We start from the raw sequence: 16,949 nt of genomic DNA, 5'->3' as shown, positions 1-16,949 counted from the left end.
CTTTCACTTGTTTCTTGGAGATACCAGCTTTTTCTTCAGTGGGAATGGATTAGACAAAGCAGCCTCATTCCTCTTGTCTCTAATTTCAAAAAGCTTCCAGTGCAATCACAGCTCATCTCTGAAAGCTGTTAATTATCAAACATAATCTCATTTAGCAGGACATGCATGGCCTCAAGGTAGCTGAAGCTGGACTAGGGTGGTCCCTCTGTCACACTGTGTGCGCTCTCTCACATTCTTTTGTCTGGAACTATTTTTTTTATTTCTCCAGTTTAATTCTCATTCTTTCTCTGTCATCCTGTCTATTGTCTTTCTGTGTTGAGTCAAAATAAACTGAAAGAAGCCACCAGTGCCAACAAAGACTGAGTATGTTTTAGCCCTTATTGATTATGATTCTGCAGTTTGAGATCCTCGTGTATCCTGGTTGTCTCAAACCAGGAGACATCCTTTCCTGTGTACCCCAAAGTTGCAAAGTCTGTTTTACTTCCTCCACTTCTGTTTTTTCTCCTATGTGTGATTGTTCTTCTCTCTCTTGCAGTTTAACTGAGCAGGGCTTGTATCTTTGTACCACTCAGCAAGTCAGAGCCCAGAAGCCCCACCCCATTGGGATGTGATGGTGTTTATATCAAACAGCCACCGCTGCACTTAGACATGGAGCTGAGCTACTCGCTGTTCACTAGTTTATTCAGCATTTATTAATATTAAACATATTGCATGTCCAAATTGCACCAAAACAGCGTCTGTGTCCACAGTAAATCACCTGTTGAGTTTTTGATGGTTGTTTGTTTGTGCTTTCTAACATAACCGCTGTGAAACATTCAGAAAATAATATTGTATTTCTGTTATTCACGGGTTTTCTCTCTCTCTTTGAGAAAGCTTTCCAGTGCTGTCTCTCTGTCACTGAGTCAGGAAACTCACAACAAAGCCTTACTTTTAATGTTATCATACAAAGAAAGATGTCGTCCCCTCCTCTCTCATGCAGACAGACAGACAGACAAACAGAGATTCCTTGCTTTATACAGAGAGATAACAGAAGTGAAACCCAAGCACAGTCTTACATGAACTCACCTTAAGGGTGGTCACTGGGAGGTAATGTTGTTGCATGGTAATATAAAGCACTTATCACATTAAAATAATTTGGTCAATTTTTACATTTGAAATACCAAAGTTGGACCCTTGTGGTGGAAAAAACTTCTTGATTGACATTATCTGGCTTACAAGATGATTACATTCTTAATTAACATTGAATCAAACAATATTCATTCTTAAACAATAAGAAAAGTTCGGGGTGTATTACCAAAGAATGCAGTCACTTTTTATGGCTGGGCTCTGGTATTTCTCTTATCAGACTCCTTGTCATCTATTCTATTAAGCTGCATAATGAACTTGAGTCTCTAGTCTTCACAGTTGAAAGCCTGGAGAGGAGGTATGTCCTGTCTGGTCCCACTCCCACCATGACCAAGAGCTCTGAACATTTTAGCCATCTTTTTAATCTGTACCTGTGGATGAAAAATTTCTGCAACTGGACTTGGTTTTATTAGTCATTCTGATTCACTCTGGATGAAGTGGTACCTGTTTAAATTTATTGGACTACATCCTAACAGAAAAGGAACAGGAAAATTGATTTTTAATTTTATTAGTTTTATTGCTTTTAGCCTTACCTGATGGTTTCCCCAACAAAACCCTGCTCAGCATCCTGGCTCTGTATTTCATAGCCCTGTCGCTGACAATGTGGGTCTTGCTGGTGCTGGTTTTGTCTCCCTCACTAATTCATTCATTCCTGTTAGGATCACTGAAAGGCAGTGTGCAATACCAAAATCTCCTCACAGTCCACACAGAAACAATCTCATCACAGTTAAAACTACTTACTCAATTCCTGTTGTTGAATCAGCTCAATTCTGTTTACTCAATGTAAGATCCCTTGCCAATCAGTCTTTTATCTGCCAGGATTATATCACCACCAACAATATTGACTTTTTCATCATCACTGAGTCCTGTATAAATCCTGATGAATGAGCCCACGAATGACAAATAGAGGGGGTAGCCTTGTAGTAACACACAGAAATGATTTTAGTTGTTCTCCAGTCCTGCTTGGCTGTTTCTCCACATATGAGAGTTTTATTTTAAAGAATAAATTGCCCATTTTATGTGTTTTAAATTTCTTATTCTTGGCAATTTTAATATTCATGTTTGTTGCCCTTCTTCATTTATGTCTGATTTTATCAAACTTTTAGATTCTTTTAATTTGACCCAATATGTGAAGCACCCCAGCCATGACAAAGGGCACACTCTTGACCATGTGCTCTCACATGGTTTCTGTCTGGATGATGTGAACTTGGTTGATTTTGCTGTCTCTGATCACAACACAGTGTTCTTCCAGGTTCCACTCCTCTCCCCTGACCCTAAAATCACCGCAGTGATTCGCTCCCGCCCCTTAGATACACTATTCCTGGCTTCTGTTAAGCCTTCACTGCCTCAAACACATTTTTTAATAGACCTACCAGTGAACAACATGCCCCCACAGTAGAGGAGCTTGTTAGTGTTTTTAACAGGTCTTGCACAAATATTTTAGATTCTATAGCTCCAGTTAGATATAAAAAGCTGAAGCTTTCCTCTCTGTCATGGTTAAATGAAGAAGTAAGGATTTTAAAGAGACAATGCAGGAGGGCAGAACGAAAATGGTAGAAAGGATAGACTCAGTGTCTCCCTTGCTTCCTTAAAAGATTTAATGTTAACGTAAAATCAAAGAAGCAAGGAACGCTTCTTTTTCAGAACTGATTGTGAAACAGGGTCATAATCCCAGAATCTTTTTTATAACTGTAAATTCTGTTATTGGTCCCCCGTTTAGCCAGCCACTTGAATCTTCCCCAGGGAGATGCAAGGATTTTCTTAATTACTTTTACAATAAAGCAATAGAGATTCAGCAGCACTTTGACAATATATATTAAGTGAACTTGATGTGGACTCCTGTCCACCTTCAACATTAACCCACTGTAATGAAATCTTTCTGTCGAACCTTGGACGCACTGTTTTGCTCTCAAAATCATCCACCTGCCCTTCTATGGGGCCAGAACAGTGACATTTACATTTTGGCACCAAAAATAAAATTTGGCCTTGAAATCAAATCTGCACTGAAAAAAGAAACATATATTGGCACTGAAAACAGTTCCACTGAAAAATAAAACACAGGCATTTTCAAAAATTACAATCTTTCAATCTTATTATCAAATTTTATATTGATATTTTTTGCATGATGATGTGTTTTTCAATGTCAATCTTAAGATTTTTTCTTCATGTCTGTCTTTCGTCAGTGACAGGTTTCTTTTATGCTATCAGTATTTTTTCAGTGTCACCGATTTTCAGTTTCAACTTTCTCTTTTTCAATTTCAACTTTCTCTTTTTCAGTTTCAACTTTCTGTCACCATTTTGGCGTAGGGAGGAGGGCCCTCGCTGGGCCTACATTACCCAGTGTGCCTTGCGATGTGATGCAGATTGGATATCCCAGAGCGAGGTATCATGGCAGAAATTTTGAGCCAGACTGTTGTAATTTTCACTCTAGGACTGTTAATATCTCACTTTATGAAGATGAAATATTTTTTCCCACCTTTAAAGTGATGTAATGGGGAGACATACCAGATGGGCAGAGGGTATTTAGAAACTCAGGTGGGTACACATGGTGACCCTCAGATTCCACTATGTCCACACTGCTGCAAACATGCTCTTCTCCTGGAAACATCTTTGCCATGTACTCGTTCACCATATCAACTACATGGTGAACGACAGAGTTGGCCGCGCACAATATGACATGCTCACATAGCCATTTGGGGTTGGCAATGTTGGTCTGAATGCCCTCATACACCCAACTGACATTGTTCTTGAGTCTTTCACCGAGAAGAGTGAATGATTCATTGAGCTCAACAGCAAATTCACCCTCCTCTGGAACCACCGGAATCTTTCCCTCAACAAGTTGTGTGAGAGTGATCCTCATGTTTTCAGTAAGACAAGGAATCTCAACATTCCTCCACAGGCATGAGCTCTTCAAGCACCTTCTTACAATCTCAGTGCTGCTACCATGTTATGTTGCACAATGGTAAGGATCTTCCTCCAGGCACCACTGAATACCATTGTGATGCCACCAAATGGCTTCTCTGAACCCTGCAGCCATTGGAATGTGATCTGCAGCGTCTAATGCGTGTTGATCCATCACTGACACTTCATCCACCACCATGACATGCATCATTCTGATGAGTGCTGCAGTACTGTCATCTTCGCTCACGTTGCAAGTAGGCTCGTCAGTGGGAATGAGAAGGCACTAGTCCTACTAAGAAAGGTGGTCCTTTTAGGCAGTAGGGTCACTGCAATGCCACTTGCAGCTGTTGCAAGGGCTACCTTGCCCTGTGCTCGGACTTTGTCAAGGATGTTGGACAATGTGAATGTTTTCCCAGTCCCACCACTTGCATCAACTGTGATTATCTTGCCAAGTCCCTTTTCCACACTCTCCATCACTGTCTTGACAACTACACACTGCTCATCATTAAGAAGATCCTCTCTCTCAGTGATTTGAGTATGTTGTGCTCTATCTTGTGCTGAAAGATATGGGGTATGTGACGCTGGACATAAACTGTATCAGGCTCAGGGAGGCTGAAGTTCTCACTCAGCATAAAGCCATGCCTCTCAACTTGGTCCTTCAGCTCAAGCAGCTCTTGAGTCACAATAACATCATCATTCACACCTGCTGTGCACATTAAGTCCTCATGCAGCACATGCTTGTGCCTTTCCCAGAACTTTAAGTGTTCCCCTCTGAGAACAAACAGCATGTTGGCAAATACCTCATGCACTGCCAGGCCAGATGCAACATTTGCAGCCTCCTCCATAACAGAATCCACCTCCTGGTCATTGTCAACAATGCCATGCATGATGCAGGCTACCAGATAGGTTTACATGACCCTATGGCCAATATGTCGGAGGTCCTGGAAGCATGTTGGCCCAGACACATGGTACAGTAGGATGCAGAGATAGTACAACTCAGCAGTATGAGGGTTTAAGGCAATCATGGGGAGTCGTCCACCAATCAGCCATCTGATCATATTGAGAACTCAGTCTTTTCTTCTGCAACTGAAATCACTTTTGCACATAGGTGAACTGTTGAAACACATCTGGATACACAACATGGGGCATGTTTGGATGTAGAATCATGGCTTTGAAAAAGGCGTGAGTGTGGCTGTAAGGTGGTCTGAGTCCACCAGGTTGTGGCAGCGCCTTCGTCACTGAATGCAATTACCCGCTCATCCAGATGAATCGCCAGCATCTCCACTGGTGGCTGCTTGTGTTGAATGGGGGAGTCATACATGCGCCAGTAGCTCTCAGATGCAGTAATGTACCATTCTAGTTCATATTGTATCACCTCATCTGATCTGTTCACTTTTTGAAGATATTTGCACAGGTACTTCACACTGGTGACAGCACACGCAATCTTAAGGCTGATGTGAGCATTGTACTAGAGTAGACTACATGGATTGTAAGGCAAAACCCATGCATTGTTGACTGATGTGTTGACATCACCTCTGATGGTCTTCGTGATGGGAGCACCAGGTGCTGCTTCTGCTCGTCTCCTGTAGAGAGGATAGGAGTCAGCAGAGAAGCTTGTGTTCTCTCACAGGACTTTGGGATAATCCTTTGTATACTTCTGGTCTGCCATGCTGTCATTGTTCCATTCCCCACATGGACGGCGAATCATGTGTGATGTGAAAATGCAATGTAGTTCCAGATCTGTGTCTTCGTTAGGAATCTCAGCAGAGACCTAACGAATATTGGCCGAGGTCCTGGATTTCTCATGAGGCACCATGTGGATATGTGGAAGATGGCACTTTTGTGTTTCCTTCACCATCACATGGGCATCCATGTGCCTCAAGATGTCATGCTTTAGGAGGTCTGTGAGGAGGGCTTCTACCTTCATGTGGAACACTTGAGCGATGATGTCTGGTCTCTGATTGGCTGGCTGAGCCTTAAAAAGTGATCTGTGATTTCCAGTCATATGGGGTTGCAGGTGAAGGTCAAGAAGAAGAAGTCAGGTTTTCCCTTGACTCGGACCAAGGCCATCGCATCCTGGAACTCCTTGGCATACCGCTGTGGTGATCCATAAATTGGCGGCGGCAGGATGGTCAGGCATCCAGGTATCACTTCACCATCACTGTTGAGGGCATCAACAATGACCTTGTACTTTTCAGCTTTGTTGGGCTTCTGGTTGTGGTGGATCCAGTTGAGGCAGTGTGACTCAGTTTTTGCCATCATATCACATACATACTGCTGTGTCAGTTTCCCACCACAGAAGATGGTAGCAATAGAAGGATGTTGGTGTGATTCCTTCCATCTCAGTGTGGTAACCTCAGAACCACAAGGCAACAGAAGTACATACCGTATTTTCTCTAATAGTGGCCGGGGCCTTTATTTACCTCAACTGTAGAGGGTACCAGGCCTTTATTGGAAGTAGGCTTATTTTAGAGAGAGGCCTTTATTTCTATTTCCCTCTGTTTGATAAGTATATTTGCTCATAATTTAGTATGAAACCTCCTGCTTTTCTGATCTGCTTCTATTTACGCTGTTATATTTTTGTTCCTGCATTATGCTTTTGATAAAATTAAAAGCCCATGGACATAATGCCTTCATTTCCTGACTTTTATTGTGAAACATTACACAAACATTTCAATTTAACTTATGTGAAGTATGACCGGTCACGTACCCGAGGGTAAATACGCCCAGTCTCATATAAACACAAAACAAATCTGAAGTATGCCGGATATAAACATTAATAAGCCAGTTTACAGCACAGACAAATATCAAATATAAAATGACAATCAGATTCAGCTGCAAGCAAAATCCAAACTCAAAAATTAGGATATTGTGTGCCAACATAAAACCAAATTTGGATAAACATCAATCGCCAGTTTACAGCACAATCAAATATCTAATCAGGTTGAGCTGCAAGCAAAATCTGAACTCAAACATAATCGAAGCTTACCTTGATAAATGAAACAGTGCAATTACAAGTGGTCACTATCCTGCTCCTCGTCCTCAAAATTACCATCCTCACCATTAACATTGTCCTCCTCATCATCATCAAGAACAATTATTCATTATTAAACAGCTCCTCTTTATCTTCCTCATCCTGGGCCGCTTGGCACCTGTTCTCCTGGCCCCGCTATCGGAGCTAGGTGAGAGCCTCCCGTCCGGCAGCGCAGGGCTGTCCCTCCCTGAAGCAGAGAATAAGGATGTCTTCACTCCCATCAATTTTCACAGACAGTCCACAAACTCTGAGTACTCTGATCATATCCTCATTCAGTTTGTCCCAGGCGGTGACAACCCAGTGCACAAGCAGGCGGCTGGTGGGGGCTTTTAAGTTACCTCCAGCTGTGTTTTCTTTATCTGTGTCCCCAGCCATCCACTGATCGTAGGTATCAGCAGACTCTGCTTGAAGGGCTGCTTCCACATCACATCAGGGGCTTGGATATATTAAGTGCAGGCTCCTGGGATCACTGCTGTTGTGATATTGTAGCCACATTTCAGTTCAGCTTTGGTGGCGGCACTGATGTGGCAATGGTATGAGTCCCACACCAGGAGCTGCGGAGTGAAGTTGAATTTTCCCACCACATATTGTAGCCAATCTGCGGTGAGAGTATCATTCATCCAGCCATTCACAGATGTGGTGATCACTGCACAGGAGATCTACTGCTGCATTGCCTTCACTTCATGAACAGTCCCTTTGAAGACGATATATGGCTTGAATTTGGTGCCGTCAGCCTTGGCAGCGAGGATCTGGGTCTTTCTGGACCATGGTGGTGCGACGTTAAAGTGAGAGGTCGTTGCACTGTAGAAATTTTTGTAGCCAACCACTGCTAGTCACAAACATCTTGCCTCCATCACTCACTGAAGGGTAGATCTCCTTCGCTTTATTTTGTATAATTTTTCTTGATACCTGGTTATGTTTGTCCTGCACCGAGTAAATCCACTCTGAAAGTCATCTCTATGGCTCCAAGCTAACTTTCTTCCTCCCACCTCCGGCTAGCCGTGCTCTCCTCTTGTCAGCTAACAGCAGCTCACAATTCTGTTTTTTCCAGTGCCTGATTCTTTTTGGGACAATGTCAAAATGCCTTGCAGCTTTCTCTCCTGAATTTTCCTCTGCATACTGCAAAACTCTCTCTTTGAATTTGACATCAAATTTCCTCCTGGTGGGCACCATGTGCACTCTGTGTTGTGGGATGGGTGTTGTGGGAAATTTAGTCACTGACACTTGTACAGGTCCCATATGGTACTTCAAATATAGCTACCGCCATCTTGTGACAATTGTACGTTACTACTAACTACAGCTATGTTATGTAACAGTTACGTTAACAGTCAACAGGAAGAGGGCAGGGACATTTCTCTTCATTTGATAATGTTGAAATGAATTGGCTTTGCTGTTGGTTTTCCCGACTAATTTTAAAAAAGAGGAGAGAAAGAGAGAGAGAGAAACGAGAACACCAATGAGTGAGAGAGAGCAACTGTGGTCGAGCGAGCTAATGAGTGAACATTGAGAGGGAGTGGTAGTAAAAAAGCCATGAATCAGATCAATAAAACATTATCTGATTATTTCACAACTGTTATGTTCTAGAGCACAAATAAACACGCCCACACCCCCTCACACCATCGTACAACTCTGCAGCTGTGCGCCACAATGCCTGATTTTGTCTGAATACTGCCTTAACCCACCCTTGTTTTTTTCCTGACCTCCCTGGCCTGTATTTGGGGCCGGCCATTATTTGTTCATGTCAACCACACCCCCGACCATTATTGGAGACCCAGCTTTTAATTGAATACCAGCCACTATTAGAGAAAATACAGTATGATAATGGGTCATATGCTGGATGACTGCTTTGTCATTGTTGCTCCTGGAACAATGACAGCCATGCTGCTATCTTTTGATAGAAGGTTCAAGATGCCACGATGAGGGTCTCAGCACTGTGTGCAAGCTGTGAGGACAATTTTGAGCTCATTGGCGCTGTCATTCTGGGCCACATACTCAATGGCTGATTTGAACTGCTGTACGTACGCACTCATGAATGGTCTCTTGTGCTCTCAGTAAAAATTGTTCATTCAACATCTCTGTGGGGACAAGCTTCGGAGACAGATAAAAATCAGGTCAAAGACTGTCAAAGCACTTCTTTAAATAATTCAGTGTGGAAATGGCCTGAAGTCAAATTGATCTCAAGTAGAGAAACATCAGAGGTTTCTGGAACACTGAACAACTCTCAGTACTTGCTTGTTTTGACAGTTTTATAAATAGAACAGAAAAAGGTGGAAAAATGTCACTGAGGCAAAATTTCAATGTATATTAATTTTTGTATATGGACAACAAAAAATAAATCCATACATTTTTATATACAGTAAATAAAAGAGATTATTCTCCACTACCAGTTGAACACTTTTATTTTTCTAAACAGCCTGTGTCTGATTGTTGGTACTATCCCCTGAAAATGTTTTCAGTATTTTATCAGTGTGTCCTTGTTCTGTCCTCAGTGTGTGCTGTTGTTTTGCCATATCACAAAGAAATCACTGTCAATTAAATGTCTTATTATATTGCAAAGCTGCAGTTTTGTTGCTGTCTGTGCTGGTATGAAACTGAGGCAATGATACCTTCCCAAGAGAAAAGGGAATGTGAGGATTTACTGAAAATGATGCAGCCAGAACAATATACAGCTCAATGACTTCAGGATATGACTGAACTCACCTGCATCAAACATGTCCTTTTTTATTTATTAAGATTATCTTGATTGGCATTTTTGCCTTTATTGGGCAGCGAAGAGGCAAACAGGAAACAAGGGGAGAGAAAGATGGGTATGACATGCCACAAGGGACCCTGGCTGGAATCAAACCGAGGGATATTGCGTTAATGGTAAATGGACTGTGCTTGTATAGCACCTTTCTAGTCTTCCAACCACTCAAAGCACTTTTTTACACTACAAGTGACATTCACCCATATTCATACGCTGAATGGGTTCAGCGGCTACCATCTGCCCATCAGAGGGAACTAACCATTCACACACATTCATACACTAATGACACAGCCATCAGGAGCAACTTGGGGTTCAGTATCTTGCCCAAGGACACTTCGACATGCCGGGAATCGAACCACCAATCTTCCAATTAGCGGACAACCCGCTCTATCTCCTGAGCCACAGCCGCCCCGTGTGACACTGGCAGGACAGTAGGTGCGACTGGACTCTGCCTCCAAGGAACATACCAGTGACTTTACATCACAATTAACACACCATGCTGCTGTGTTTCAGAAGTTTGGATATGTTTTTATTTTTCCAGATAACCACTGGATTCAGGTGCTTCCAACAGATTCCAAACTGACATATTTTTATATGCTCTATCTTGGACACACAGAGATAATATGGGTGTTGATCTTTGTGACATTCCTTAAACAAAGTCTGAGCCTGAATGCCAGCGGTCAGAGGATCAGACAGTTTATCTAGATTATGTGAAGCAGTTTATTTGGAAGTCAAACTGAAAGTGAACATACCTGACATGTTGAGAAATTCCTCATTGCACAGGAAAACACACAACTACAGTATGTACAGCAGGTTAAGGCTGAAACAGGAAGTCGCTCTGTCTCTAAATAGGTTTGACTGACCTGAGCTGGAGGTGATTCTGGATCCTAAGCATTATGGAAAATCTTTGTGTAAAATCACTTCGAACATGTCTGAAGAATTGTAATAATCCCTCATCTATACTAGCCAGAACTAGCTGTAAACTGACAACTGCAATACAATCCATTTACAGTATTACAGATGAACCAGGACAGACCATTCTCTGTCCACATGTTGCTCATTCACACACTTGAGTATCTCCGCAGTAGCAGACTGTCACTGAGTTCGAACAACCCTGACTTATCACACACTGTCCCATCTGTTGGCATGCTATCTGTTCAACATTCACATTGTAATCACTGACACTCAGAAATGTTAATGACGACCCTTGCACAACAGTACAATTATCACTCATGACCTCTGGTTGCCGATATAATTGCCCAGCTGTCACTATCACTGACAGGGCTTATTAGATTGTTGTGATGGGTGTAGAGGACACAATGTCAGCACAGCTTTAATTAAAGACCTGATCTGGATAATTGAATTGTGCCAGCCACTCAGAGAAAACAGGAAACCAGATAACAATATAGATGCAGCTTTGTAGTGAGTGGTGATTGACAAGTGGGGGGTTAGAAGCAGTCTTGTAGCCACGATTCCACAGGTATGATCCCTGAAAACTTCAAGTAATGTTACCTGGCAAGATGCTGAAACTCTATGATCTCTATTTCTCCAAATAGATTATATCAACAGGCACAATGATGGATCTCTATCTGTCTTTCTCCAGGTAATCGTGCCTGTATCGTGCTGACAGGCCGTGTCCATCCCGGTGAGTCCAATGCCAGCTGGGTAATGAAGGGCACCCTGGAGTTTCTGTGCAGCACTGACCCAGTGGCCCAGAGTCTGAGGGAGGCCTTTGTCTTCAAGATCATCCCCATGCTCAACCCAGACGGAGTCATCAATGGCACGTGAGTAGAAGGCAGAAACACTTTTGAAATATCCACACCACATATTTTGTCTTAGATTAGATGTTGATATTTTATATCCTGTGCCTCTTCTGCCGGAAAATAGAGGACGTCAGTTGAGTAAGCGGTCCTTCAATGTGGCCTAAGATGCATTGCGTTTACACTACTAAATTAATGTGGCCACATGCGGCCCAGACCACCTCCGAATGTGGTCTGAGTGATCGGATCTCAATCCATCCTCAATGCGTCTTGGGTGCGTTTACACCTGTATTCAGAACTGTCCACTTGTGATTGGATCATCCGAGATACATGTTAATACCAGGGGTAAACAGGGCTAGAGTTAGACCACTTTGACCGGCATTACTTTGTGAATAATAATATATAGATTACAAGATGGTTATATACTTAGGAAACATTGGATCAGACTTCTGGCAGGGAACACAGAAATTCAAGACACAGGTCTGGACTATCTGAAGTTGCACCAGAGTGAAAAACAAAGATGTGTTTTGGAATATGTGTGTGTGTGTGTGTGTGTGTGTGTGTATTGGGTTAGAAAGAGAAAATAGAATTTGGAATAGATAGAATTGTCCTAACTCGTCAAACAAACTGATGAGGTTACATTGTGGTAAAACAGTCTCTTTTCATTTTTCCAAGGAAAAGTCCTTTAGTTCAGTGTTCTCTGAAACTCGAGTTGATAAAGAATGTAGTAGTTTTTTAGTTTGTGTCATAAATTTCACTTTTGATTTATCCCACACAGTTGGGGGAGTGTCTGGAGGTAGAGTGAGAGGGGATGGTCCTGTGGAGGGTCAAAACTGACACTTTAATGTGGAGAAAGGATTCTCAGTTTACCTTTGAAGACACTTCCAGACAAAGTTGAATATACATTCATATTCTTCTTTTGGCATTAACAGAGAATGTCAGAAAACAAAGAGAACAGTACTGGTTCTCCTACACAGCAGTCTCTTGCACTGTTTTAATGGTGCATTTAAATAAATGATGGTACACATGCTGTCTTCCCATTAGAAATCAAGACAAGTCAGTTTTACTATCTTCTCTCTTACTGGAAAAAAAGTCATTACATGGAGTATAAAAAATGTCTCTGATCAATTCAGCCTGAGGCTCTAAGGCTGAGAAGTGTTCATTATTCAAGCTATATCTCTGTCTTATCCACTGGGGCCACTGTGCTTTGGACTATACACATACAAAAATTAAGGCACAAAATTTGCTTCATATCCAAAAATGCACAATTATAGCTCTCTATGTTTGTGTTTTCACTTTTGTATGTGTTTTACAATTTGGAGGGAATTTTCTTAAAAGTATACTATGCAGGATTTGTCAGTTGGTGTTTGTAAACACAACATTACAACATTACTGAAAAAGACAGACAGCCCTTAATTCTATGAAAGAAGCATAGTTTAAAGTCTAAAGTATGAATCCTGCTTTTCAAGACTTTCTGCTTTAAGAACATCACATTACTACTTTTTTATTTGAAATAAAGGAACAGAACTATTTACAAAAGGATAACCATGAGTTGTGGAGATCAATTGCATCAGTAGTGTAGGAATTGTACAAGGGGGGACCCAAACATTTCCAGAATTGTTAAAAAACTGTCATCATAATTTTTTCAGCAGTAGCTTTATAATCCCCTTCAAAGTTCTCTCCTTGAGATGTGATACACTTGTCCCAGAGCATCTCCCATTTCCTGCAGCCATCTTTTGTCAATGTGTCTGGAGCCCCCTGTGATTCTTCCTGGATTTCTTCTCCCTTTCAGTCCCAATTTTAGTTTCACCAAGCTGTAGGCATACGCCACCTAGTGGCAAATCCAATAACTACACTCTCCTCCAGTGCTATCGATAGCTTCCATGAATTTTTGGGTCCCTACTTGTACGGATAAATGATAATGTGTGTGACAGTCTTGAAGGCAGCAAAATTACAAATCAAACCAAACCAAAGAGTGGGAGATATGGAGCTTAGAGAGAGATGCTGAGAGGAGGGCTGGCTTCTCTAAGCTTGGTGGAGGCTGAACAGGTGCCGCCATGTTATGCCAACAACCCTCACTGACTGCAGGTTCCTGCAAGAGAGGTATGTCACATAGAATCTCTCCTCCCAAGACTCCTCCTCTTGATTTAATGACTAAATAATTACCTTTGCAAGACAAACATGAAGTACTTTTTGAATACTTTTACGCCGTCACTCCAGCAGTAACAAACAAGACTGGCTAACCAGCACATACTGCAGCATTAAACAATTTAAACCAACTCTCAGGTGCAGAAAATAACTCAGTGCTCAGTCTGTTTCACCTCAAAAATATCTTGGACAGCGATATCTTTTCCCGGAGCTAACGGTGCAGCAGAGAGGCTGCTCTCCACTGCTGGAGACATGACATTAATAACAACACAGCAGAGCCCTCCTCCTCCCCTTCATTCTGTCATTCTCATACAGGCAGGAGACTGTAAGATGCTTCCAGATTAATTAAATCATTAAATAATGCAGTTAACTTTTTTAAATAAAAAGGCTGTGGACCATTTATCTTATCTGCCAGTTATGTTTCATATTGCATTTCAGTGGAATGACACTAGTTAATGGCTTGGCACAGAGTATACTGGAGAAAGAGCTGAAACTGAAAATTGTGCCCCCTATTCATTTATTCGAGAATCAATTCAAATTGAATCAGACACCAAAGAATTGGAATTCAGGGTGTGAACTACAGGGGAGCCAGGGGGAGCTTGGCTCCTCTTAATAAGACATGAACTCTCTTGAAAACAGGATTTGTGAAATATTGGGGGGTCTGTAAAATATTGACAATATACTATTTTTGCCATGCATTTCTATTTTTCTGTATCTTCATCATCATGGATCATGTGTAAAATTAAACTATTATTGATGTATGATTCATGCATGAGGGTGATTCATCACTAATTCACTTTAATAAAGATACTGCCATGCATGCTGTTCTTGCCATCACCATTGAAGCGTGGTGGCACAATATCATAAACTTAACTCACTTTAACTCAAAGATCAGAAACCCCCCCCCCAGTAAAAAAGTGAGCTCCCCTGAAAGCCATGGCCTAGTTTGCACCTTGTTGGAAGATTCCCACCCCTAGTTATTATAGAGTCCATGTAGGAAGGAGGTCGGGTTGGATGGATCAACAAAACATCAGACTTAAACAATAGAGATTGCAGTTCAACTTCCTGTTTACAACCATTAGTCAACACTGATTGATCACAATCATCCCCTAATTTAACGAAGGACTTATTTTAACCCAAACCATGACGATTCCCTAAACCTAACCAAACTTGTCATCACATCATAAAACATACTGTATTTATTTTTCAGTAGTGATTTGGAACAGTTTTTGAAGGCACATACAAATGAAATCGTCCTTCTTATAAGGATGTCATATCAGAGAGAGAAGTACTATGCATTAGAATATGTATACAATCACCCATATATACTTCAGTGTCCAACAGTTTCTGATTTAATAACTCACAAATGACACATACAGAACAAAGAAATAAAGATTGATAAAAAAACAAAAACATCACTTATTGACTGCTCCATCCACACTCTAATAATAGCCATGTGTAAATATAATGAGGTAAGATTTATTCAGAGTGGTAACATCATGGATAGAGATATAGAGAATACATTTGGTGGTGAATTTGCTTCATAAATGTATGAAGATAAGAGATAAGGATGTTGGAGACCCAGCAGGTGGATGATGGGAGCAGTCTGAAGAACACAGCAGTGATGGAGAGCTGTTGGGTGCCTGATCTGAAAGATGGAGTGACAGATCAAGCATTGGAATATTAATATCTGCATCTTCCAGTCACTCAGCTAATAAAATCTGTGAATAAAGAGTAGACTGGTGTTATGTATACACTACATGGGACATGGAGAGCTATAACAGCATGTGGAAGTGGAAATGATGGAGATGCTGGAAATCTATGAATGTTGAATGACAACCAGGAGAGTGAGAAAGAGACAGAAGCTCACCAGAAGAAGAGAGAAAAATAATAGAAAAATATACATTGGCATGGTGTCTGAAAAGTCATATTGGTTGGTCCACATGCGAGTATGGCTGCTAAGAATGACATTTTGGGGCAAAGCCTGATATATGAAGATGAGGTTCAGGCAAATATTGTCATTAGTCAGGTGTTGCAGTTTGTTGTTGTGTGAGTGGACAAAATCTGTCCTTTTTCCCACTTTCAACTTTCTGCATCATACCTCTGGACCTCAGATCCAGACGACACAAAGAGACAGAATTGGAGAGATACTGAAAAGATGTTGCTATGACAACCTGTTAGCTCCAGGGATGTCATGAATTGGCTGTTACACAGCTGTGCAGACATGACTGAATGTCTGATGACATCAAGCTGCACCAAGCAAGACTTTTGAAACTATGAAATTTTAGTTTCCTTCCTAACCAAACCTGAACCATATTTATTTGACAGGACCATTATCTTTCACTAACCTTCATCCTCTAGTTGCCATGTGCGGATACAGTATTGCAGAGAGTCAGATTTAAAAATAAAACATTCACATACGCAGACGGTCTGCGAGAACATCACAAAATTCTCAAAAAATATCACAGCAGGACTGAAGCCCTTCGACATAATATAAAATATACGTACATACATGCCCACAAATGAGCGTCCATTTCGTAGCCTTGGTTGCTAAGGTTGTTCCGCAGGTTGTTCACATTGCCTACTCTCATAGAAGTCTGCCGAACAGCGGCTTCAGGGACTTATCCAATCAGAACAGAGTGGGCTCATCAGGAGGGGGGGCCTTAAAGAGACAGGAGCTAAAACGGCTTATTTCGGACAGAGGCTGAATTGAGGGGCTGCATAAAGGGCCCGTATAAGATAAATAAGGAGTTTTTAACTTCAAATCATGCAAAAATATTCTAGTGGAGCCCCAGAATATAAATATAGACCTGGAAATGTGCATGATAAGCCCCCTTTAAAATAAGTTATTTTTCTTTTCATAACAATAAATACAGTGCAAACCACAATGACGGTTAGTATTGAATTCAGTCCCTAACCTTTAGTACAAAGTCAAGAGGTTGTGTTAGCACAAGCTAGCAAAGCTCTGTAAACGGAACCATGTTCATGCACATGCCAGTGCAGCGGTGTGGCTCATTGACATGTTTTTAATATATTTTGGACAACATCAGAGGTCTACGGCACAGAGGAATAAGATCTATCAGGCTCTGGATACACACACAATACTTGTTAGTAGATCTGTTCATTGTTGGTTTGGCCTTTAACCTGTTTCATTTTCCCTACAATCCACATGGATTACAGATCGAAATGTTAGTTAAAATATAACTTTTAACATGATTAAAGCCGAGTCTGTAAT

The 16,949-nt window shown here is 41.4% G+C and overlaps 1 protein-coding gene across 1 annotated transcript in view; it reads left to right on the top strand.

The window, feature by feature from the left end:
• LOC121897583 (cytosolic carboxypeptidase 4) overlaps nucleotides 1–16,949 on the top strand; it is a 168,968-nt gene that overhangs the window by 104,744 nt on the left and 47,275 nt on the right. Inside the window, exon 20 of the mRNA XM_042412155.1 lies at nucleotides 11,410–11,590. Within this exon, the coding sequence (XP_042268089.1) occupies nucleotides 11,410–11,590 (181 nt within the window). The remainder of the gene's footprint in view (nucleotides 1–11,409; nucleotides 11,591–16,949) is intronic.

The sequence above is a fragment of the Thunnus maccoyii genome, chromosome 5 (assembly GCF_910596095.1).
Source record: "Thunnus maccoyii chromosome 5, fThuMac1.1, whole genome shotgun sequence".
NCBI lineage: Eukaryota > Metazoa > Chordata > Actinopteri > Scombriformes > Scombridae > Thunnus > Thunnus maccoyii.
Note: the sequence above shows the minus strand (reverse complement) of the source record. Positions and strands in the feature narration are given on the sequence as shown.